The following is a 23,959-nucleotide window of genomic DNA, read 5'->3' on the forward strand; positions in this document are numbered from 1 at the left end:
TTTCTGAATAAATAAATCCTGTACTAGAAATTTCTTTTGACCAGAAATCGTCCTTTCGTTACGCGACGCGTGTATGGAAGAAAAATTGTGGATTAATCTGATCCTCCTGTTTGGATCTATGGGATCCAACTATGGGGAACAGCGAGTAATTCCGACATAGAAATTCTTCAACGATTTCGATTAAAAACTCTAAGATCCACAAGTACCTTGGTATGTTAGCAACGAAACAATACATGGCGACCTTAAGATACCCACAGTTAAAGAAGAAATATGCAAATTCAGTAATAGACATAACATAAGAGTTAACAACCACCAAAACCCATTAGTTGCTCAATGACTCTTCCGCTGGCTAAAAAGACATTACCCTCTAGATTTAAACATATTATACACGATATAGTATCACGCCAGAATAATTTGCTATAATTCTCAATAAGAATTGATTGAAAAAATTCTTCCAAATAAAAAAAGAAGAAAAAAAATCTCATCCTACGCTGCAACAGATCTATCGTTGCAAAGACGTTTCATTTGTAAAAGCGCCACTTAATTTGGCCGATCATCGATAGGATTTGTCAAAGCTAATCGGCTCACCTTAGTCTCTTATACGCGCAACTGTTCCTATTCTCATCCTGCTATATACAGGGTGAACAACATAAACCAGATTACGTAAATATCTCAAGGTTATTCTTAAAAGACTCCGACATCATCAGTGCACCAATATACCAATAACAAACATCATCTATTTATAAGAATTACGAGCTCGTAAGCTTCGAATTAAGCCAAAAGACGGCGATGGATCGCGATCTTGTTTCGTCCTAAAACAACGAAACTCTAATCGCGGCGGATCGATTTATCCACTTGGAAACATCCTCAGCTCGTAAACATCAACACCTTCGAATGTGAAACGTAAAAAGAAAAGCGAGGGTCCTCTTCGAAAAGTTTCCATTCACAACAGAAGCTCGATGTCGAGGCATCGATCAATTTAGCCGCCGATGAATTCAATCTTGGACACGAAGCCAGCTGTAATGAAACGAAAGAGGAAAAGTAGAAGTCTCTTCATTGAAACCAGAGTTACCCCGTCTCTCAGCTCCGCTTACATCGTTTCCCACTGATACTACGAGGATAAAGTGATCTAAGAAACACTCCACACGCCTACTTTCGTCGTCGTTGACCCTGTCACAGCGCCTTCTTTCTTTTCAACTAACAAATATCGCGACGGTCTCTGGCTTTGTGCGAGATCGTCGATCGTTTAACTTTAACGCTAGAATTACCAAACTTCGACTCCGATACGTTTAGGATTGTTTCAAATACGTTTAGGATTTCCAATAATTCCAAGCAATTCTATCATACAAATTCTTAAAAATACTCAAAGTCGAATTCTCGAACGTTTCTTCGACGCTGTATAAAAATCACATTCGCCTGTTGTACTTGGGAAATCTGTTAATGATAACAATTTTTCTTTGCTGTATTTAGCGTATATAGAGATATTTTCAAGAAGCGCGATGCATCTTTGTTACTTTACGTCGCTGAGAAGGATCGATGCACGGTTTGCGACCAATTTTATGATAGCGTTAGACAAATACAATGCGAAAAGCGTGTGTTTAATTACGTAAGATCGAATTTTTAAAACCGTTTTCCACGCTGAAACGTGGACGTTAGAAGCGGACGTAGGTTATTTACGCGACGAGTCGTTGATACGTGAAATTCTCTCAAATTCAACAGCTACCTCGACGTATTCAGAATTAATTTGTCAAAAAGCAGACACCGCGTACATAATAGACGCACAGAGCTAGAAAATAGTCGCGGAAGCTACAGCGAATGGTCAGTTTCACCGAGTTATCGCTTCGCCTCGTTTCGAGGGAGCTTTCGGGGTGAGTCACGCTTGCGCAAGCCGCGTGCACTTAGCGAAGCTAGAACGGCGCGCAACAATCATGCGAGCTTCAGTTTTCACCAAGTTCTCGCCGGGGTTGAACGATCGTCGCTCGGCTCATCTTTCGACAATCATCGTGAGATTATTTCGTCCGTGAAAAACGAAAATTTCATCTTCGTGTCACGCATCTTCGAGCCGTGATCCCACGTGTTAGTCGATCAGAAACAACGCCAGGAATTCGTATGAAAGTTCTTCTCCATCCACGTGAGAAGCTTCACCCTCTGTACCGCGATCCCTTGATCTTCCTACGCGTTTAGATACAGTGTATCCAAAGAAGAACCGCTGACTTTTTACATTTTATAAAAACGTCTTTTACGAACATCGAATATCGTGACAGTTTCAACAACTTTTTACGTTCGTCTCCACGTTTCGTCAGCGAAGAGATCGGAAGATCTAGTCAAAAGCGAACGTTTTGAACTTCTCCGCCTTTTCTTGTCTTGTCTTCTTTTTTTTTCTGCGATTAGAATTTCTATCTAAGATGGCAGAAATTTTGCCGTTTTTGTCGCTGTAGAATCGAACGAAAGACAGAGAACGGTGATTTTCACAAATTTGTCGTTTCTTTTCTTTTCGGGAGACTTCTCCTTTTTTTTTTTTTTTAATTTAAGACTCGAAGAGTTTCGCGATTTCGTGGTGAATTTTAACGAAACGACGAATGAACGAGAGATGGGGAAAAATGCGTAGAGAAAACGCGAGTTAAATTGTCGCGATTTCTTAAAAGACCGAGTGGTGTACTATATGGCAACATCAACCGTGTCGGGACATCATGAACCTGTCAAGGAAAATTCCACGGAGCTTCTTGATCGGATTTCCATGAATAGTTGCCCGCCAAGTAGTTTTCCAGACAATTTTCAAGACTTCTTCGCCGCACTTAACGAAGACTCGGACGATCTGCCCAGCATGCTCGAGGATAAGTTGATACCCAGGTGAGAATACGGATGTTTTCGACTACTGTCATTCACGAGTTTCGTTTGAGATCCAAAGGGTGAGGTATTACGTTGAAAAATAAGATTTTGCAAATTTAATACCCAGCTGAGAGTACCAACACTTTTACCTACATATTGTCACTGATAATTTTTATTAGAGTTTGAAAATTAAAGAAAATAATAATATTACCAAATAAGCTTTCGAGATTTCGAAAATTTACGTTGGGTTGCAACGTACGAAATTTTTGATCTTTAACAATTTATCGATCTCCAACAAACCTTTCACTGAATTATACCAAGCAAATCAATCTGCCGTGCCAAAAGTCCTCCTTGTAACAGACGCAATGTCTGATATACAATAAAATATTGCTATTGTACGTACACCACCGACCATAAATCACACTGCAACAATACAACGTGAATAGAATTTTCTGGCTCGAGTTCGCTTAATTTTGCGATATAACGCTGTTTTACGATGATATCCGAATGCGAAATTTAAATGTCCACACGTATAAATTGAATGAACATTTAAAAATGGATCGCAACCATAAGTATGAAAAATTATATGGCGAAATGTGATAGACAGAAGAATCAGGCAAGAATAGGCAAAGTGGAAAAAACAGTTATGGCAACTGCTAGGAGGAAGTTGAACGACGATCACAGTAAAAGTATTGAAACAAAAGGTAATCGACAGAGTGCCACGGCCAGTTCACGCGGTGATATCCGCGCGCGGCTCATGAAAACGAGATGTAAGATATTTCCTTAAGATTGTTGACGATACGATTTGATTTGCTTATTCTTTAAATTAGAAACGATTGATATAATAATAAATGGTATTTTTATTTCATGACATAGGCCCTTTCATAGTAAAGAAATCGTTCGTATGCAAATTTCAAATTTCATTCAGCGTTTAATGCTAATGCTATATAAAGCCATATTAAAACATGTTTGGACCTATGGGATCCAACTATGGGGAACAGCGAGTAATTCCAACATAGAAATTCTTCAACGATTCCAATCAAAAACTCCAAGATCCTTAATAGATGCAGCTTGGTATGTTAGCAACGAAACAGTACATCACGACCTTAAGATACCCACAGTTAAAGAAGAAATATGCAAATTCAGGAACAGATATAACATAAGAGTTAAGAACCACCAAAACCCATTAGATACCCAACTACTTGACACGACGGATCAGATCCGCAGACTAAAAAGACATTATCCTTTAGATTGAAATATTAGATTCAACTAGAATCAAACATACTATAAACGCTTATTATCCAAGGTATAGTACCACGCCAGAATAATTTATTTAGAATTCCCAATGAGAATTGATTGTAAAATTCTACCAAATAAAATAAAATTCAGCGTTCACTCGTGGACGGAGGTGTATTTATTGGGTTGGCAACTAAGTGATTGCGGGTTTCTTCATTAGGTGGTATGGACAAAATCCGCAATCACTTAGTTGCCGACCCAATATTTGTTTAATTCTGACCTCGCTGTGAAGAAATAGACTGGTTACACGCATGACATAGTATACTTATTTATCGTATCTAATGTACTCAAACATACTTATCCTCCGCTTTCGCATCCTCACGCTTATTTACGTCTTGTAATCTATCCAACGAGACGAGGTGCTAAACATAAACAAAATCTGATTGCTATAGCTGTAATAATATTTTGTTTGATAATTTACCACCTCGTCTCGTTGAACACGCTATAGCGTTGTCTAAACCTACAATTATAACAAAGGAGAACAAAAGAATCTGCTATTGCAACGATTCCAACATTCTTTATAACGAAATACTATGAATTCTGATAACAGATGTGTTTGTACATCTGAAAATTAAACGGCCAACAACGAAGGAGAGAATTTTCAGTTTTCAAACGAAAGTAAAAAATATTTCCTAGTAAAAAAAGAGAGATTTAAGTTGATAGATCAGCAAAGATTTCGTAGAAAAAAATAAAAAATACTTAAACCTCGTGCGTTCCTGGTTCTCTTAAGTAAAATTATCCGACGATGATGCAAAATTGACGCTGTGATAAAGAAGCATAATCAAAATCGATCACGTGAAAATTCTGAAGATCGAGACGTATAATCCTATTGTTTGCAAATGATAAAACAATGTCCTGGATATTCTGTTTTTAAAAAATCATTCATCGCGTTAATTGACGCAAGAGACGCAAGGGAACTAATCAGCGTGAAACACGAAGTTGCTATCTTTTCGTGCAAATGGTTGACCGGCGAGTACAAGTGACTTAAATGCAAACATATTAATATTGATGATATCGTACTATCGTGACAAAGAAAAATTACTACGATAAAACGTAAGAGAAGCATAGCGAGATGAACAATTTTATTCCCCTTTTCGCGAACTATATTTGATGCGTCTTCCTTCTATTCCAATCCGACCTTTCTCTCTCATATGTGCGAAATTATGAATCATGTCTGTCGTATTCTATGTACGTTCTCTGACATTCGTATATTTTCCAATCATCGTCGCAACGTATATTGTTCTTAAAATACGGTTAAATGATAACTCGTATCACAACCCTACCGTTGAAAGTAAAATCAAATTACTGTGGAACTCGACGTGGAAAATTGCAAATATGACAACGAACATCCGTTTAACCCGAGATGACATTTTCCAAAAAAGTCCTGCAAATTCATTGGACAGGAAACATCAGTCGATACTCGCGAGGCTAAGAATAGGTCACACGAACTTCACCTAATCGCAAAAGAAGAAACGAACAAGCGTAACATTTGCAAAGAGAAAAATTACCGCAAAACACCTATTAATCGAATGCGGATTTTCAAGTCGAAAGACAACAACGCAACCAATTAACATTTCGACAATTAATTAATCTACCATTCACAGTGTCTGACACACGTTATAAGTATAAAAATGTAGCTAACGATACAATGTAAACATTGTACGTATTTATGGCCAGACAGTAGCACGCTATCCTAATATATTGGGTTGGCAACTAAGTGATTGCGGATTTTGTCAATACCACGTAATGACAAAATATTGGCAAAATCCGTAATCACTTAGTTGCCAACCCGATAACATTGTATAAACCTATGAAATACAATTATCGTAATTACTTCTGTAGTCTCCCACAAGCCTCACAGATGAATATGACTGTAAATGAATAAATAAATAAATGATAATCCTATTACGAATATCAGAATTGTAATTTTAATTTAATTACAATTCAACATTAATAATCGTACTATAAGTATCCCCACTATTTTACTCTGCAGGTATTGATTCTAGGATCAATAATAAATGGATTAAGTCATTTTTTTTCATTCCTCTTGGAGAGTACTCTATGGCTTTAAGGCCTTACACTACTTTTTTTCACGCTATTATTGACTGGGGTGTGCTAATCAATTAAAGCAGAACACGTTGTAAATTTTACGATATGATTCATTATTTACAGCTTTACATATTCACCCATACGTTGTACAGTTTTACCTATTAGTATTAGGTTACTGCATAAATTTGCCTCTTCGTTAATATAGACATAATAATAATTATATCATTGCTGTATAAGTCAATATGAAATAGTTTTTTTTTTTTTATTTATTTGGTAGAATTTTTACAATCAAGTCTCATTGAGAATTATAAGTAAATTATTTTGGCGTGGTACTGTAACTTGGATTATAAGTGTTTACAGTATGTTTGATTCCAATTGAATCTAAAATATGAAATATGAAATATGACGTATTCCCAGAGTTTACAAAGGACAGAAATAAAAAAATCTTCGTGAATTCCTGTCAAACGTGTTCGTAGAACTTTCGAAATTTCCTCCCTATCGCAAGAATTTTCATTTAGAGTTGGCTTTAATCCTGAATTTTGTACGGCACTATATTTAAGGCGGCAAGTTTGGCAATTAAAGATATCGCACGCTGCTGCGCCAGATTTAGAAATTAAATGAGAATACGCGTGTATAAGTCTAGCCTGACCAATTCCAATTCCATTTAATACTATCTGTTGTTCAGTGGCTAGATTTTTGTTAAAAAATCCTCCGTTGATTTACAATCGGAATGCCGAGGAATTTTTCTATTAATTGTCCTAAAAGTAACTGGACAATGCTTTTCTACAAAAGGTTTACAGGATTACGCATTTTTATACAAATTCCCAAGGTCATCTATATGAACACGATCTTTCCATAAGCACCAGGTTTTCAGGTCAGAAATAAGAAGAAAAATAAACAATATCATATATAAGCACCGCTCTACAGCGGCTTAGATCTAATTCATAAATGCAACACCAAAAAAAAAATGTAACCCCGACACACAAATATTGTATGGCTATGTCGTACCGTCACGTATCGGTACTTTTGCCTAAAACATCCCTCAACAACAATTCACCGTNTTATTGTGAATATCATACACATGTATTACTTATTATCTGGCTAATAAACAGTATTAAAAAAAAAAAAAAAAAAGATCTTTCCATAAGCTTATTTACAGTACGAGAAGATAATACAAATAATGGCAAATTCTAAAAACCATCGATACACTGTGAACACATTTACGCAAATCGCAAATGCATAGTTTTACGAATGCAATTAAAAAAAAAAAGAAAACAAATAGTATAAAATTGTTTTACTCAACTAATTACTCTGTTTCGTTGCTTTGCGTGTCTTTCATATTTTTTCATACCGTGTGCATTCAAATTTCCCACACAAATCCATGAAATCTCGTGGTCTAATTATCCGCTTTCTTTTATGCAATTGATCGATAACAGCTTGCGCACGACTGACGCATCAAAGTCCAAATTGAATCGTATGATTCGAATAAGATTCAAATTTCAGTGAGAATGGTCTTTATCATGCGTAGCTGGAAACGGATATTAATCGCGTTCCTTGTCGGATTTCGACAGGTTGCAGATCCTTTCTGTATCGATGGAAATGTCGAGGTCGGCTAGAAACTCTAACAAGGCCTCTAATACGTACGATACAGATATATGTATCTGGATTTCAATTAGTTCCAGATGCTCCTTATCTTGGTTAAAACGTCGACGTTGTGATATCGTGCCTATTATTGAAATGGTTGATGGAGGGATTAAGCGCGATCCGTAATAACGCTGGCCACTATGCAATGTATGGCAAAATCGGTCACTGCAGCCTATGTTGTGTTACAATCGTAGAATCTCGCGAAACACGCTCAGGAAAAGTTCATTTTCGCATACGGTAGCAGTTTCAAAAATTGCGTTCCCTCAATTACGTACGCTATGAATTTCAATAAAATTTGAATCATATTGATAGTAGCTACGTATTCCGTGTATTATATTCATTCGTTGTATTCGTTAGATGTAAACTGTTTTCGTAAAAATAACGCTCTTCTTTTCTTTTATTTCATAAAGTTTCTTTCGTTCGATATTGTACGTACAGCGTCTAGAGTTTCGTAGCACGGGGAATCTATTTTATCGGTGGATCGCCCACGTGAAAACGAAAAAGTTGGTATAAAAGTATGCCCTGTTTCATCTTGTTTTCCAGCTACAGCGAATTTCTTCTTTAACGAACTATTTCTTCGCAAGATCCGTTCGAAATTGACCTGTTTGCATACGAACGCAAAACTGGCTACGTTTCGTCATTGACCAGGTGCGTTTACAGAGTTACAATGCAAGGTTCCACGTCAAACACATATTCACCTCCTTTTTCTAAATATGTAGACACGTGAAATTAGTTGAACTATACTCGCACCTTTCGACCGAATTATTCCAACGTAAAGTTTGTTGTAACTCGAAAACAAGATGGAACGGGGCATGTGTGTTCTAAGTTCTGTCGCCTTTTTTAAACCGAGGATTCTAGATACACTCGTGGAAGATAAATTTCCGAGTTGGAATGACACATTTCTCCAACAAGAAATTTAAATTTCAGCCAGCTCATCGTACTAAACGGTTAAACAGAGACGCGAACTTTTCTACTCGAATTTAGGGACAGACGAGAATGTTCCTCGTTGAACTTGTAAGACTTTCAACAACTTGAAGAAACTTTTCGATGTAGGAACTGCACGCATACGTGGACGACAATGAACCTCTGGACTAACGAACTTGCTAATTGCTGTTGACTTACGTACGGCCGAACGACGGTGTATGTGTTTGACGAAAAAAGGGAGATGACCCCGAAAATTCATAAGCTTTTCTAAATTGCACCTTGTATTTCCTAGCTGGTTCAAATTTCAACGAGAACACAGTTAACAACGGATAGACGAAGAGATCGAAGAGATGAATCTCAAGTTTGTCCGCGTTCTTCTTTGCTCTCCATCATTCGTTTTACGAAGATGAAATTAGAAACTTTTAGATTCCAGATTTTCGCAGGTTGTTCTCTTTGTTTCTTAAATTAGACGCGGTCTGCCCTGTATCTTCCGATGATATCTGCTATTTATTGATACCAATAATTGTGCAATTTCGCGAATAACTTTTTTCCTTCTCTCCGTGATAAATTACAAGCTGTCTTTCATGGAAACTATTTTATAACGTTATATCTAACGTAACATTTGACGGTGTCGAATGTCAAAATTTCTTAGTGCATCGTAAAAATGTGGTGGACGGTCAGACGCGTTGTTGGTTAAATTAATAACGAGACGAGTTGATTTCGTTAACTATATTTACAGATATCTTAAAATGTAAAATACAAAGTTAATCGCAATCGATGATATTCGTTATAAGATTGCGAAGATACTACGGTACTGATACTAATTGTTATACTTATTCGCTGGACCGATGATCTCGATGACTCGATGCTGATATTGATTCGCGCGACTGACTGACTATGTCTGGATAACATGGTCTTCTATTTATACTGTTTGGGGGAGGGGGTACCGGAAGGTTTGGACTTGTCGCCGGTTGTCGATTGCACGTAGCAGCGAAATTGCTTTGTCTACAGTTTGTTTATTACGTTATGTGTCTCGTACAGTGTTAATTCTCTGTGTCAAAACAACTACGTGAGGCATCTTCGAATCGAAACGTCCTAAGACGGATATGCCGCTATAGAAATATTGGCGTTAACTGGGCAAGATAATTGTACAAGATAAATAACGTACGATTAAACCTTTGAATCCGGGTGCAATTATGTATTTATTTTAGTTATTTATCTATCAAATGCACGCTGATCCGCGGCTTCGAAATTATATCTGAGGTGATATTGGGTGTAGTGCGTTAAATAATCACTCACTGCCCGGTTACAACTCGACTTTACCGCTGTCTCTGGTTCAAACTCGACCGTTGATCGCATTCGATTCTTTTCCTTTTGTCGCCCCTCAGTATCCCCGCTATCCACGCGTTTGTTTGGCGTCCGCGACCATTGCCTCGCACGCCTTCTTCTCGAACATTCGGTGGAAGGATCATTGGGATATTGATGACTCATTAGGCACTTCGCTTCTGCGATATACGTTGTTGCCGAGTGCCGCTACATACCGAATTAACAGATATCGATACGAATAAATCGTTTGCGAAAATCTTGCTTTTGCCGAAATTCCCCGAATTCGAAGGGTGAAACGTTTACGTAGAAATTGTTTACGTATGTTCAAGCTGCGATAGACGTAGGAACGATCAACGCGATATTTAATATCCAGCAAATCTCATACGAATCAACAAACCTGAACACAGTGTGGGTGTTCGAATATGTCAGCATGAATAATTGCGTGTGCAATGAATGTTACGTTGAAACGTACTTAAAAAAAAAAAGGAGACAGAGCTTAGTAATGGATGTGTAAAAAAACAATATTAAACGTGGCCGCGCAAATTGCCCGTTATTAATACCTCGCGAAAGGTTGAAGTTAAAAGTGCGAACGAGCAGCCAGGGTTTAGCGAGCAATTATCCGGGAACGGAGTTCAAAGAGGACGATTCGCCTTGCACGCGACCAAATCGGGATTGTTGAACGATAAGATAACTGCGAACACGTAGGACGACTGATCCGATTAGATTGATCTGATTACGGAGTGTTCTGTCCGAAGCTATTCCCGTAAATCATTTACACCTATCGCATGTCAACGTGCACATAGGTACATGAATGGATGACGATTACATCGAATTTGCCTGTTCGAGTCTGCGCGTGTTCGAGATGTCGTACGGAGGAACTTTGATAATAATCGTTCAAGCGGCTCGAAGGGTTCGTTGATACCGCAAGAATTCTTTCCTTCGATCGTTTCCTCTCTCCTTTTTTTTCTTTTACTTTTATATTTATTTACGTGCCGTCTATACGTATAACGGTCGTTACGTGTAAATATTTCGTTGATCACGCGTTACGTGCTTAAGGTATTCATAGCGCGACAATAACGACGATACGCCTGAAAAGTAAAACACGAGATTCTTCCCGGAGGAAGAAATTTCTTGGGTGTCTGTACTTCCTGCGCGCGTACACTAACAAACTATTCAGAAATGAACAGAACGGTGACTTGGCACTGCGATAAATGGCATTTTCGATAGCGAAATTACCGATATTACATATTTCACGCTATTTTTATTCGAAAACGGCGAGGTCGGAGCTGACTTTTTTTTTTTAAAGAATTCTTCTGGTCATTTTACGCAATGCGTTAGTTTTTCTAACGATTTCGTAAGAACGGTAATCAACGTTTTCCGTAATTAATGAAAACGTCATATTTGCGGTGACTTACTACGCAGGGATTACGTGTTAGAATTATTCATTAAAATTATTAGTTTCCTTTACTTGAAAAACGAACATAATTTACGGTACACCTAATGTACGGGTTGTCCCGTGCAACTGAAACAAGCTACAGCTTCGAAACGGTACGAGATAGAAAATAATTTCATTAGCAAAATTAAACGGTTTCGAACGATGTACGTTTCGCTATATGTGGTGGCCATTTCAAAAGTATCGATGTTTCGAGTATCTTAACACTTAGCCAACCGCGCGCGCCACAACGAGGTATACGTTTCCACCGCGTTCGAATAAGCCAACCTATGCGCTGTCCATCGAGGACCAATATTCGCTACTTCAGAAACAAAGAAGTCTAAAAATGATTTAAATGATTAATTATATTTTGCGGTAATGATTTTACTTAACGATTTCACATATTGTTTATGCAAACCGTCAAATTAAAAGTATACAAAAATATAAATAAAATTGAAAACATTAAAGACGACTAAAGATAAATAAGACGACTTGAGGGTGAAATTAAAAATTCATAATACACTTTAATATTCTTTTACACGGTGGTATCGTTCGATTATAACTTTATTTAGTCGTAACTGGTAGTGCAACTTTTTAATTAATTTTAACACCACTAAAGTCGTGTATTTTATCATATACTGTACTTTACGAAAGTAGAAAAAGTGGCGCAATTAATTGGCGACAATTCCAGGTAAACAATAACCGATGATAACAACAAAAGAAAGGAAAACGCGTTGCTAAAGTCGAAAACGGAGATCTCCTCGTTCGGTCGCGCAGCGATGTTCTTCACAGAGTGCAGATCTCCCTATTCGGTTGGCTAAGTGTTAAAATCATGCCCATTTGTTCAACTAGAACTATATATTCTCTTACTCGCCGATCGATACATTTTTCTGCTCTCTACAACGAAAAGTATTACAGCACGTAGATCGAATACCTGACAAGAAGTACGGAGATTCGCGTTGACAAATTTTCATAAGATCATTGCACCGTGTTTCAAGATTATCAGAAGCTCAAATAGACAAGATCATACAGCGTCGCCCCTATCATATATAAGCACCGCTCTACAACGGTTTAGATCTAATTCATAAATGCAACACCAAAAAAAAAATGTAACCCCGACACACAAATATTGTATGGCTATGCCGTACCGTCACGTATCGGTACTTTTGCCTAAAACATCCCTCAACAGCAATTCACCGTTTATTGCGAATATCATACACATGTAATACTTATTATCTGGCCAATAAACATTATTAAAAAAAAAAAAAAAAAAATACAGCGTCGCCCTCGATATCGTACAATTTTTCTCCGAAACATTTCTCCTATCGTTCATACCTCTCGCGGTATTTCAATTTTTCAAGTTCAAATAATTTACTTATGATTCTCAATGAGAAAAAGTCTACCAAAAAAAAAAAAAAGTTAAACTGTCCATGTTGTACACGTTATATCTGTAGTTATATGCGACAGCCGACGTTGCATACGTCGGTGGGTCAGACAGCTACGCTCGTTGAGCTCCGATTGGATGCCAATGGGTTTGCGAGTTCGAATCTCGTCGCTGTCCCTGGAATGAATCTCTGGACTTTTAAGGCGTTGTTGTCTCCCGAAAGTACCATACAGCCGAGGAAAGCGGGCCCATTTTAGCTTTCCAAAGTTTGTTTGGTAGTTTGTGCGGAGCAGCACCTGTTTATGTAGACGAAACCAGGTGACAAGACTGGACTTTTCCATGCTGTTAACTGTCCCATCCGCGGAGGTTTTAGCCGGTAAAAATCCGGCACTACCTTGTGTCCTCGTGTCTTCTGTTTCGCGTCAGAAGATGGGAGTGGCAAGGTGTCTATGAAGATTTCCTCCACGTAAAAAAAAAAAAAAAAAATTTAATTTTTGTTTAAGTTTATCTTCTAGAATTTTCTTTAAAGAAAATTCTTTTTTCATTTGCAATATTGTGCTGTTTTATTTATTTAGCTCTTATCTAGCTGTTGATTCACTTCAAATATATTTTATATCGATATATGAGATTTGAAGAGCAATTATAAGAGATTATACGCTAAACAGTTTCGATAAGAATGATAGCTCGGACGATTATCCGTAGATTTTTATACAATTTCATGTATTTCTATGAACGTAAATGAAAAGATGAAACCGAAATTGGGATCTATTTCGTTCTTTCCTTCTCTTTTTAACTTCGAGTGAGTCTCGTAGAGTTACATGGCATAAGAATCACATTAACTCTTATTAAATATCGTAACAGTTGCTCCATTTTGGATATTTCATACACTTTTGCATAGTGTGAGCAGCAGCCTGTGCATCGTTTCGCCTTCGAATTTCCAAGCTTTATTCGTTGGTTCTTGAAATTCAGTGTTATCGTACTTAACACTGATGTCTTCCTCGAGTCTGTACAGCCCCAGATGAACGTTACATTTCAATAGGTATTGTTAGAATATACATAGTTATGGAATATTTCGTTCCACCAGTCGCTGTAATTTTTGCACCTTTTGCGCGTTACACGATCTTTATGAACGAATAGAGTTGAAAAAGAAGCAGATATCTGAGCAGATACGAAGCGAAGAAGAAGCGAGAACGACGGTAGAGCTAATAATTAACCCTAACGTTTCAAATATCTTGAACATGGAGGGAAAAAATATAATTGGAAAATTAGCCTCGTACTTAGGATCATGCTATTCCTAAATATACTTAATCGTAGTTCTTTGCGTTGTATAATAATAAGTTCGAAATACGAATAGAATCAGCTGGCAACAATCGTCATAGAACCTACCAGGAATACTGTACAGACGTCTAATCGATATTCCATCACTTTTTAATGGAGATTCATACGACACGTGCGTAGGTGCAAAAACTATTTTCTACTTGCTCAATAGTTGCAACAGTTTTTAGAAACATAGAAAGGTATAATTAGTATATCGATCGCGTTATACTCTGTCACGATAGAAACGATAAAAGCTCTATCACAGAATCGAGCCGAGTAGAATTTTTCTATCTGTTTTATAATTCCTCAAACGCTGCTTCCATTTTTCTATCTTTTATTTCGATAGATTTGCATACACGGTGAGATAAAAATAGATACGAATAAAACTTTCTACGTAATTGTGAATCGCACAAAGTTTAAACGGGAAACTCTGAAACCTGTTTCCGCTAATTCACATTTTTATGAACATGACGAACAACTTATTCTCTGTGTACGTCTGATCGTGAAAAATAAACGAGATATCTAAATCTTCCTCGTGGCTCGACCGATCGTTCTCATTGTCGTTACATACTGTTAGAGAAACCAAAGAAAGTAAATAAAAGAAAAAGATCCGCGGAAGCTATCTAATGCACGCTGTTCTCTCGGATCATTTATCAAACTAAATGACTGTGAGTACGTTTTATCTCGTATCCAATCCCATCGGATGAAATTGAGGGTTGAAAGGAATTAATGCAGCTCGGTGTAACGTCCGAGATACCAGTATACTATGCACGGCAAACCGCTATTCACTGTACTATAATATACCTGGAATACTCTATTATTCACGCATTATAGGCTTGTGCGCTATTGCATTACTAGCACGTCATATTCATTTGACGTTGACGAAGAAACGCCATTTAAATAATAGCAACAAATTCAGAAGTTTTCTCTCTAGTTTACCATACGAAATATTTTCTCACGCTATACTGTGTGACACTGTGTAAGAAAGATAATTCATAATTCATATAAATACCATTTCTATTGATAAGCGACAGATATCGCATCGTTTGACATAATTAGAGAACGACATTACCATTTACGTGTACGTTTGTGGAATATTGTTGCGTCATTCGCGAGTGATATAGCACTGTTCATCGTATTATCGTCATGGAGCTACAGCCAAGAGAAATACTGTTGTTGATCGCGAACGATTCTGTTATTATACGTATTTTATTGCTTTTTGCCCTCGCAAAAGCTTCCGTGAAAAGAGAAAAGATATCAACAGTTCGTTGGAACGGAAAAGGGGCGATCGCAACGTGACTAACAGAGAAGAAGTTTAATTTTGTTCCGTGGCACGGTTACACGCACTGATTACGCCGTCTGCTCGAGCCTCGAAAGAAACCAATCTCATCGAAGTTTTAATAAGTCCCGTCCATCAAAAGGGTAACCAATAACGATGACCTATTACCTAGATTTTATTCCTGCTCGTTCGAACGAATCAAACGACGATGGACTTCCGATGGAATTCTCAACGATAAAAACGCTGCAATTATCGTTGCAGTACGCATTAGTATCGCTTCTTCTTCTCTTCTTTCTTTCCTCATTTTCTTTTTTATTTTAAATCGCAAAAGCAATTAAGCGGTCAAGAAGGGAAGACATATATTTTCACATAAATTTCATTAAGAGATTTACAACGACGTTTCAACGTGATAACGATATAAGCGAAATGTTAAAACGTAGAATTGGCCTTACAGTTAATCGGCGATCATATAAATAACTTGGAGGAAATTGCTTTCGATATCGCGGCAATAATTACATAATCGTTCGCACACATGCAATTATACGAAATTATTACCAGGCGAAAATCGATTCTTTGATTGTCCGGTTTTAATTAAAATTCGGTGATACGTTACAGGTAGTAAAAAGATCGATAATTCGCTACGTTTTAAATATTACAATAAAATTATCGATATCGGAGAGCAATCAACGATAACCATCACCGTTATTACTTTCACGCAGGAAACAATAATTCTATCACTAGTTTCAAACAGTTTCAGTTCGTTAACGACCTGCTATAATTTGCGAAACAGTCGATTATGTCGCCGATAGCGAGTTCACGTTGTCTCACCAGCAAATACAACCGTTTTAAACCGTCTTCGACAAAATTGTCTCTCCGTGTGCTCGCGACCTCTTAATTCACAGCGAATTGTAAATCCTTCCTTCTTCGCAGATACGCGTGAATAATTAAGTGGAATTAAAGTCGGAGAACTCACCAAGGGTATAGGTACCTTTATTTATCGAGCTCCTCGACCCGGTTTCCCTTCGGCCAGAGATCGTGCGCAGCAGGTGAGCTGGATTACGAGCAACGTAATTTTAGTAGCCAAAATTGTCGTCCTTCCTTCCACTCGTACAAATTCAAAATCACGATTGATTACTTATCGCCAGGAATAATTTTACGGGACGAATTCGAGCCGATCCATACGAGAGTTTAAGTTTTATCAATTTTAACGAGCGTTATTCGAAGATCACGCAGCGTAGAATGTAGGTCGCGCGAATTATCATTGGCGTTCGGCGTATCGCACGCTGGCAAACAATCGTCGTAGAAAATTTCTTTTCCTCTCGAATTCAGATAATCGTCTCCGCTGCTACGTGCGCGAATTACGGGCATATCGCGTGTCGCTTTTCCGTTCGATGTGCATATTTCGTAGAGCGAAGCGAAAATCAAAGGTCCGATCCCGCAAATCTGCGCCGCTCTGTCAGACTTTGGATCGCGCTCTACCGTGAACTTTCAAATTACAGGCTGATTACTCGCCATTCCCGTCACTCTTGGAACATTGAATCGACCGCTGGAAATGCTGATTTAATTAGAACAGAAACTCACAGGATTACAGGATGCTTCGCATTAAGAGTCTTCTAAAAACAGCCGAATACCATCGGTGCTTAATCGAATTGTTTTCCTCTTTCTTTCTGCTTCCAGAGTAATTTCATTTTATATTTACTCGGATGGAAATTGTGCCGCGCGATATAATCCCATTGAATATATGTATACGATATAATTTGAACGTAATCACGTTGCCTCGCGTATAAGTAAGATAATGATGATTGATGTTAAACGTATTATCGCGTTATCCCGCATCTGACTGAAAGTCTGATCTTCACTCTATGCGACTTTGGTATTACGTACTTGCAGTGTTACAGAAAAATATCGATGGATATTATTGGACGTATCGTAATGTCAGTTGTGAAATTTCATCGTCAAAGGCGACAATTTCTGTTACTCATTATTTTTATCATTTATTACGGGTAAATTAATTTTGTCGAATGTTCCGCTACAAAATGTACTCAACTTTAAGATCAGTTTCACCCATAATATTCATCGTTTGGACGGTTACAAATTTGTGTCAGAGTTCGGTGTAGCGTACATCGCCACGTCAACCATAAAATATCAAATTAAGGAGTCATTTTTTATTCAAAGGACTCCATATATGCCATAACGCACGAAGTCTAATTTTTCCTTTTCTACGTCATCCTCGTTAACGCATTTGCATTGCGTATAATACCTGATACGATGGTAAAACTCGTCGCTTTGCCATATGCTTGCAAAGATGAACTTGCTTCGAATTCCTTCATAAACGCTGTTTGATTCGAATAAAACATTCATAAAGTAGACCGCACCGAGTCCGAAATACCTGCGAACGTTATTGCGAACATTTTGCGTCCGCAGGATCGTTTGGCGCGAAATTGCGAATGGTAAATGAGGTAGTTGCAGTGGTTCAGAAATGGATCCCGTATCGAACATTACGTCTTTATCGTAAAATCACATTTCCCTATGTCCCACCTATACGTACAGGGTGTTGGTTAGAAAATTTCACGATGAATTTTCCGGAAAAGTACGCGTTCTAGAAAGAAGATATTCGAAAGGAAAGTGTCGCGATTTCCAGATGGAAATCTAATTACCCTGCACGTTTTTCATCTCTTGGAAGCTTCCAACCTAACGCGTACTTTTCGACATCGAACGTGAAATTTTCAAACGAACACCCTGTACATATATATATATATCTTCTATCTTGGAATTCATATAAGTGTGCGGACACTTAGTATAGTAAGTACGGGCGCAAATCGACCATTCACGCGGAATGGAAGCCATTTTCAGCGGAAGACTCTCAGATTCGGGTTTGCGATGTAAAGCGATTTTATGGCTGATACGCGGCCGATAAATCTTCAAGATACGGGCGAAATAGAATGAAGTTATCGTGCCTGACACCGCCAACCGCTAATTTAATTGGCTAACTCGGTCAGGAGTCATTATCGACATTCCGGAGGAGTAAACCGGACTTAACCAGTCGCAGACTCCACTCGAGTCCAGGTATATTTCAATGAATGAATCGAACGGGACGCGCGATAAATACACCTATTTTTGTAAAATTCGATCAGAAATTTTAACGTCTGATACTTTCGTAAAATTTATTTAGAAAATTGAAAAAGGAGACAATTTAAAACTTGGATTATGAATTAAATATTTCAATGTTTTTTTTTTCTCTTCTGAATCGAAGTTCGATCTTTGGACGTGGAAATTTTATTCGCATTTAACGATTAAATATTCGCGTCGCATGTTCCTCATAATCTGAAAATGTAGTCTCGAATGAAACGACAAATTTACGAGTAACAGGCTACAGTGTCCGAATAAACGATGCCAAATAGATAATTTCTATCCAAGTGTTTGTAATCGCTCGAGTATTTAAAATATTCCTTTGAAACTAAATTTTATTTAGACTTAACAAGTTAACATTTATGTCACGGAGATAAACGTGTAAAGATAAACGTAAAATAGCAAGAATTCTGGAATTACAAAATGTATGAGTACGCATAGGTAGTAACTGAACATTACGCCTACACTGTAAAAATGTCGTAGTTTATTAATTAATAAACTGCTGTCAAAGGTTACGGGTTATTCTGAAATAAATATCGCCATAAAACAAGTAACGTAGTTAATAAACTGTATCAAAAATTTTGTTCAAGTTTAGCAAGCGAATAAATGCTTGCGATAATTAATATTTCCCATTAAATTTTCGGAGTCTAACGTCATTCTATGGTCCTACAGGAAAATTTTAATACAACGTGCTCGAAGGTGAAAAATAAAATTGGAATAAAACCGGTTCTATTGGGTTGGCAACTAAGTGATTGCGGATTTTGTCATTACCACCTAATGGCAAAATCCGCAATCACTTAGTTGCCAGCCCAATAGAAGCATTCGAGTACTTTTTCACCCCACTGTGTGTGAAGCCTGTCCGAGTCAGTGATTTACTTCTAATTATCACGTTATCCTGTTCGAAAACATCAATTTTATCGTCATTCGTTTCATTTAAAGTCGCGTCTACCATTTTGTACAGCTATTAGCAACGGCGATTAACCAAAATATATAAAAAGCGAAACGTAAAATACAACAAGGCAAGTTACAATCTCAAACGATAGTATTTATACGCTTTGAACGTATATCGTATGCAGTACGATGCAGTACGATTAACCTAAACTTACATTAATATCATACAGTGTACTTGGAGCTAACAAGGTAGCTTGCAACATCATAATCGCTGATACAAGTTAATACGTTTGAGAAAATGAGGAAGATCCTTTCTTCTTTTCTATTTACTTCTTTCTGTGTTTAGTTGGCTCATTTTCTTTTTTCTTTTTTCGTTGTGTCCATTGCTCAGTCTGGCGAGAATAACTCGCTCTTTCGTATTAAATAAAAATGCTGGACGTTTGTCAAATACATTTAGATGTATGTTTATGTGTCTACATGTAGGCGCGTTTCTCGAAAAATCAATTTGACAACACAAACTACAGATACATATTGGGAATATACCGTGCAGAGCGTGCTAGGAATGACAAAAGTTGCAGTTACGCCAAGAGGAAGCATTTACACTTTGCCAATATTTGACTACAAGATTCCTGGACGATTCAGCGCCACGTTAGAAGCGACGAAACAAGGACTCGGCGCTCCTTTATCCTTGCTCACTGTCAAGCTCTGACAACGATAAATAACAAACTTTAATATTAATCGCAAGCAAAGAAAATAATATTACCCAGAAAACAACGTTACCATGAACTTTAGGAATACAGCGGGCAAACTTCGCCGCTAATTTTAACCGTGTCACCTAACTTTGAATGCTATCAACAGAACGCAACATCGTCTAAAGTTCCATCGGGAAACACCGAAGGTTTCTGCCCGTTTTCCGTCGCAATGTTCGAACGTCTTGCCGCCACGGAACGTCTAATCTCGATGATGAATCTGACCGCTAAGATTATCTCGATTTCGCACAAGCGAAAAACGACGTCTACGATCGCTTGGACCAGGCCTGGTAGAAACGAGTTTGGTCGGCGTGCTGCGAAAATAGCAGGCCAATTGAATTACGTTTCGCGCTAACTGAAAGTGGTCCTTTCAGAAAACAGGAGGCCTCGAACTCCGAATCGAAGAGCAGACGATGGAGCAAAAGGGCGTTTCAGAGGAGAAGCAGCGAGGTGGAGGTTCGTCTGCATCGCACCTCCTTCACAGGATCCCAAGGACACTCGAGCGTCGATGGTCCAAAGTCGCCGACTCCATCCAGACGTCGTAGCTCTAGCATAGCGGTAGCCAGGCCGACTCCTGACTTGCACAGGTAAGCGTCTGAAGGGACAAGTCGATTTGTTCCTTTGGCTACGTTGCTTCTTGGGAGGAAAGTTTTCCTGGTTAGAAAGTTCGGGATCGGGATTACCAACTTGGCGTTTTTTACACCCAAATTCCGGAAATCTGGCTTCTCTTCAACCTGACTGGCGCTGAGAAATTTTGTTTGCCTCTTTTTTCCAATCCTTTGAAACGTTTCTTTTCTTTTTCTTTGATAATTTCATTGGCTACAATTGCAAAGCTAATTTCTTTTTGCTACGAATATGAATAACAATGACGTAGCAGATATTAGCTACATTTGCCCTCGCTACTTGTCTAATGGCCCCGGTAAGCAATGCTACAGCTGAGAGGCTTTTTTTCTCTCGCATACTTCGTTAAAACAGAAGCAAGAAACGGAATGCAGTTGAAACTTCTCGATACTGTTATAAGATTTAGGGCAGAACTTTTACCCTCGAACAAGCGACGCAAAGATTTTGTCGTATCTGAACAAACGCTTGACAACTCAACTACAAAGAAAGTTTACGAATGTAATTTCAACGAAGAGAACCTGGACTTCGAACTTCTCGCAATTTAATTACAAAAAGTATATTTCGATACGTTTGCCTTGCTCCTGTCTATCTTTTCTTTTTTTTTTTTTTAGCATTATTTGACTGAAACCTGAGAGTTCAAGTTGGCAATCCTATTCAGGATCTGTAAAAACGAATCTCGTTAACTGCACGGCCTGTTCTAAAGACGATGTCTCGATGGCTCGTTAGAGAAATATTCGCTCGTTCGCTTTTTGTGAAATTTGACTCCTCGTTTACGACGAATAGCTCTCTGTAAAAATCACGTTTACATCTACTTGAGGAAATTCGTGAAAAATATTAATCTTGTTTACGTTTTTAAATAAATCGCCCTCTTTAAATCTCGCTGATTTATTCGTGCGTGTGATGTATCGGTAGAACATTCGTGGAAAATATTCAAATTCGCATGGAAAATTTCTTCGAATTAAATCAGTGCCCGAGGGCTTAATACGAATATTCATCGGTATATTAAGAGAACTACCTTTTCTGCTACAAAGAGCATAAATAAATTACCAAGTTTACAATATAAGTTTCAGTTAAAAAATTATTATCGCGTAGGGCTTTGAATTCCGAATCGGAGTTGAGCAAACATTGTTGGAAAATGGGCTAAAATGGTGATGGACAGGTTTTGCATATTGGTAATGACCTCTTTTGATGGTGTCGCTGTGAACGTAATAAAACCTTTCGGAAATTATGAATTTTATTCAACTCGCTGTAATTGCAGTTTTGTTTAATTCATTTACAATGTATTGTTTATGAAAACGGTATTATAAGTAATCGTTTACCCTTTTTCTTTCCAGTCCAAAAATTACAAATCAATGGTTGTTATAAATAAATCAATTATGCATTAATGCATTCTTTGATACATTGGAGGAATGCATGAAAGAGTAATTATATAAAATAACATACTATACCGTTCCAGTTGTGCGTCTTTTATTTTCAGATTATCATTCAATGAATTATTTCGCCTAATAACTTAACAAATAATTCATTGGCATAATTTGTTCAGCAATTATTTAAATGTAATCAACTCATCCAATAAAATATTATTAATATCGATAAGTCCATTAGTATTTAATCGAAGTAAACATAAAATCTGATAAATATTGATACTGTTTATTATTTAATTTCATTGCCTTTATGTATAAAATTTTAAATAACGAGTAGTTTCTACGTGAGAAATAATAATAACACGATGTAGATATCGACGATTTTCAAAAATAAAATATGTTAATCTTTTCTATTTATTTCCCATTTTTTGTTTTTTTTTTCTTTTTTCTTTTTTTTTTGGAGGAAACTAGTTGGCCCTTTTTTACACCACAGTATCATACAGTTAAGTTTCTGCATCTAAATATTCTTCTGTTCAGTTCTGTTTTTAATCCGAACTTTTTATACGGCTGCATCTTCGCAATCGCTCGTGTAATTACTTTCTTAATTACTTTCAACTTTGAAAACTTTCAAATTATCCGAAACTCTTTAAAGCTACTCGCAGCTTTTTATATCATTATACATTGACCTGTTTATACAAAATAACCGAAATAGGAATTTTGATTTTCTCCACGAAACATTAATTTACAGCACTATAATAATGGCTGTATAAAAAGTTCATACGTAACACGAATTGAACGAATTTTTTACGTATTAACCTTCCCACTTTAACATAACAGAACACGTATCAATTTTGCGTACGATATGTTGTAGCCTAAAGTCAAATTTTTCTATCGTAGACTGTATGCAAATTTGGCTATTGAATCCTAATAAAAATTGCAGATAGCATTTATAACTGCACCAAAGAAAACTCCATCGAACTTCATTCAATATCACGTCAAGTAGCTTAAAATAAATAGTTTAGAACTAACATATGACATGTTTAAGCAGTTTAAACATGTGAAAAATCTTCAACGATATAAATACACGTAGATACGTACAATGACCACAAGAAGTAGATATTTGCACGTACAATGTTGTTACTTTCTACTTGTTAGAAACTCCAGTCAGATTTTCACTGGTTTCGACAGCACGCGCGGTATACGCTACGCGAAGTTAGAAATTCGCTAAATTTAGCTCTTTAATCCTTAGACAAAATTAGGGACGAGCGAATCACACAGCCTTGTGCGTACAATCCGACTTTAAGGGAAAATATCCTGCCACGTTACCGTAGGTTACGATTTTCTGCAACAACGCTAGGCGTTTGAAACCGCTGGAAAAATGGCACCGTGTGATCGCCGATGGAGCAAAGTAGTCCTCGTTGGAATTCGATCGCAAACAGTGTTGTCGCAAACATATGCGAGTTAGTAATTTGCGCTCGAATAATTGAAAGCGTTGCCAATAGAGCAAAATAACAGTATTTAAAATAAAGTGATAAATTTCTCTGTACTGTTAATGGTATTGCAGCGACAACTTGCTTCCTTCTCTGTTTATTTATCGTATTTCTTTCGGTATCAACGGAGTAGAAACTTTCTTTATTTTCCGTCATCACGCTGCGCAGAGATATTTTTCTATCGCTTTTGCTTTCTCATTATCATCTAAATGCAATAACTTGCAACTATCTTGCT

At 37.4% G+C, this 23,959-nt stretch overlaps 1 protein-coding gene across 5 annotated transcripts in view; it reads left to right on the forward strand.

The window, feature by feature from the left end:
- The first annotated feature begins 1,860 nt into the window (after positions 1-1,860).
- The window catches only part of LOC122571389 (GTP-binding protein RAD-like), a 79,917-nt gene continuing 57,818 nt past the window's right edge, over positions 1,861-23,959 (forward strand). For 2 of the 5 annotated variants that reach the window (XM_043735069.1, XM_043735071.1), the window contains exons 1-3: positions 1,862-2,850; positions 20,624-20,836; positions 22,698-22,736. In XM_043735069.1, coding sequence (XP_043591004.1) covers positions 2,663-2,850; positions 20,624-20,836; positions 22,698-22,736 — 440 coding nt within the window. In that variant the 5' untranslated portion in view covers positions 1,862-2,662. Of the gene's footprint in view, positions 2,851-20,623; positions 20,837-22,697; positions 22,737-23,959 lie in introns of all 5 variants that reach the window. The other 3 variants (XM_043735070.1, XM_043735072.1, XM_043735073.1) reach the window with 3 other exon arrangements.

This window comes from Bombus pyrosoma, linkage group LG10 (assembly GCF_014825855.1).
Source record: "Bombus pyrosoma isolate SC7728 linkage group LG10, ASM1482585v1, whole genome shotgun sequence".
NCBI lineage: Eukaryota > Metazoa > Arthropoda > Insecta > Hymenoptera > Apidae > Bombus > Bombus pyrosoma.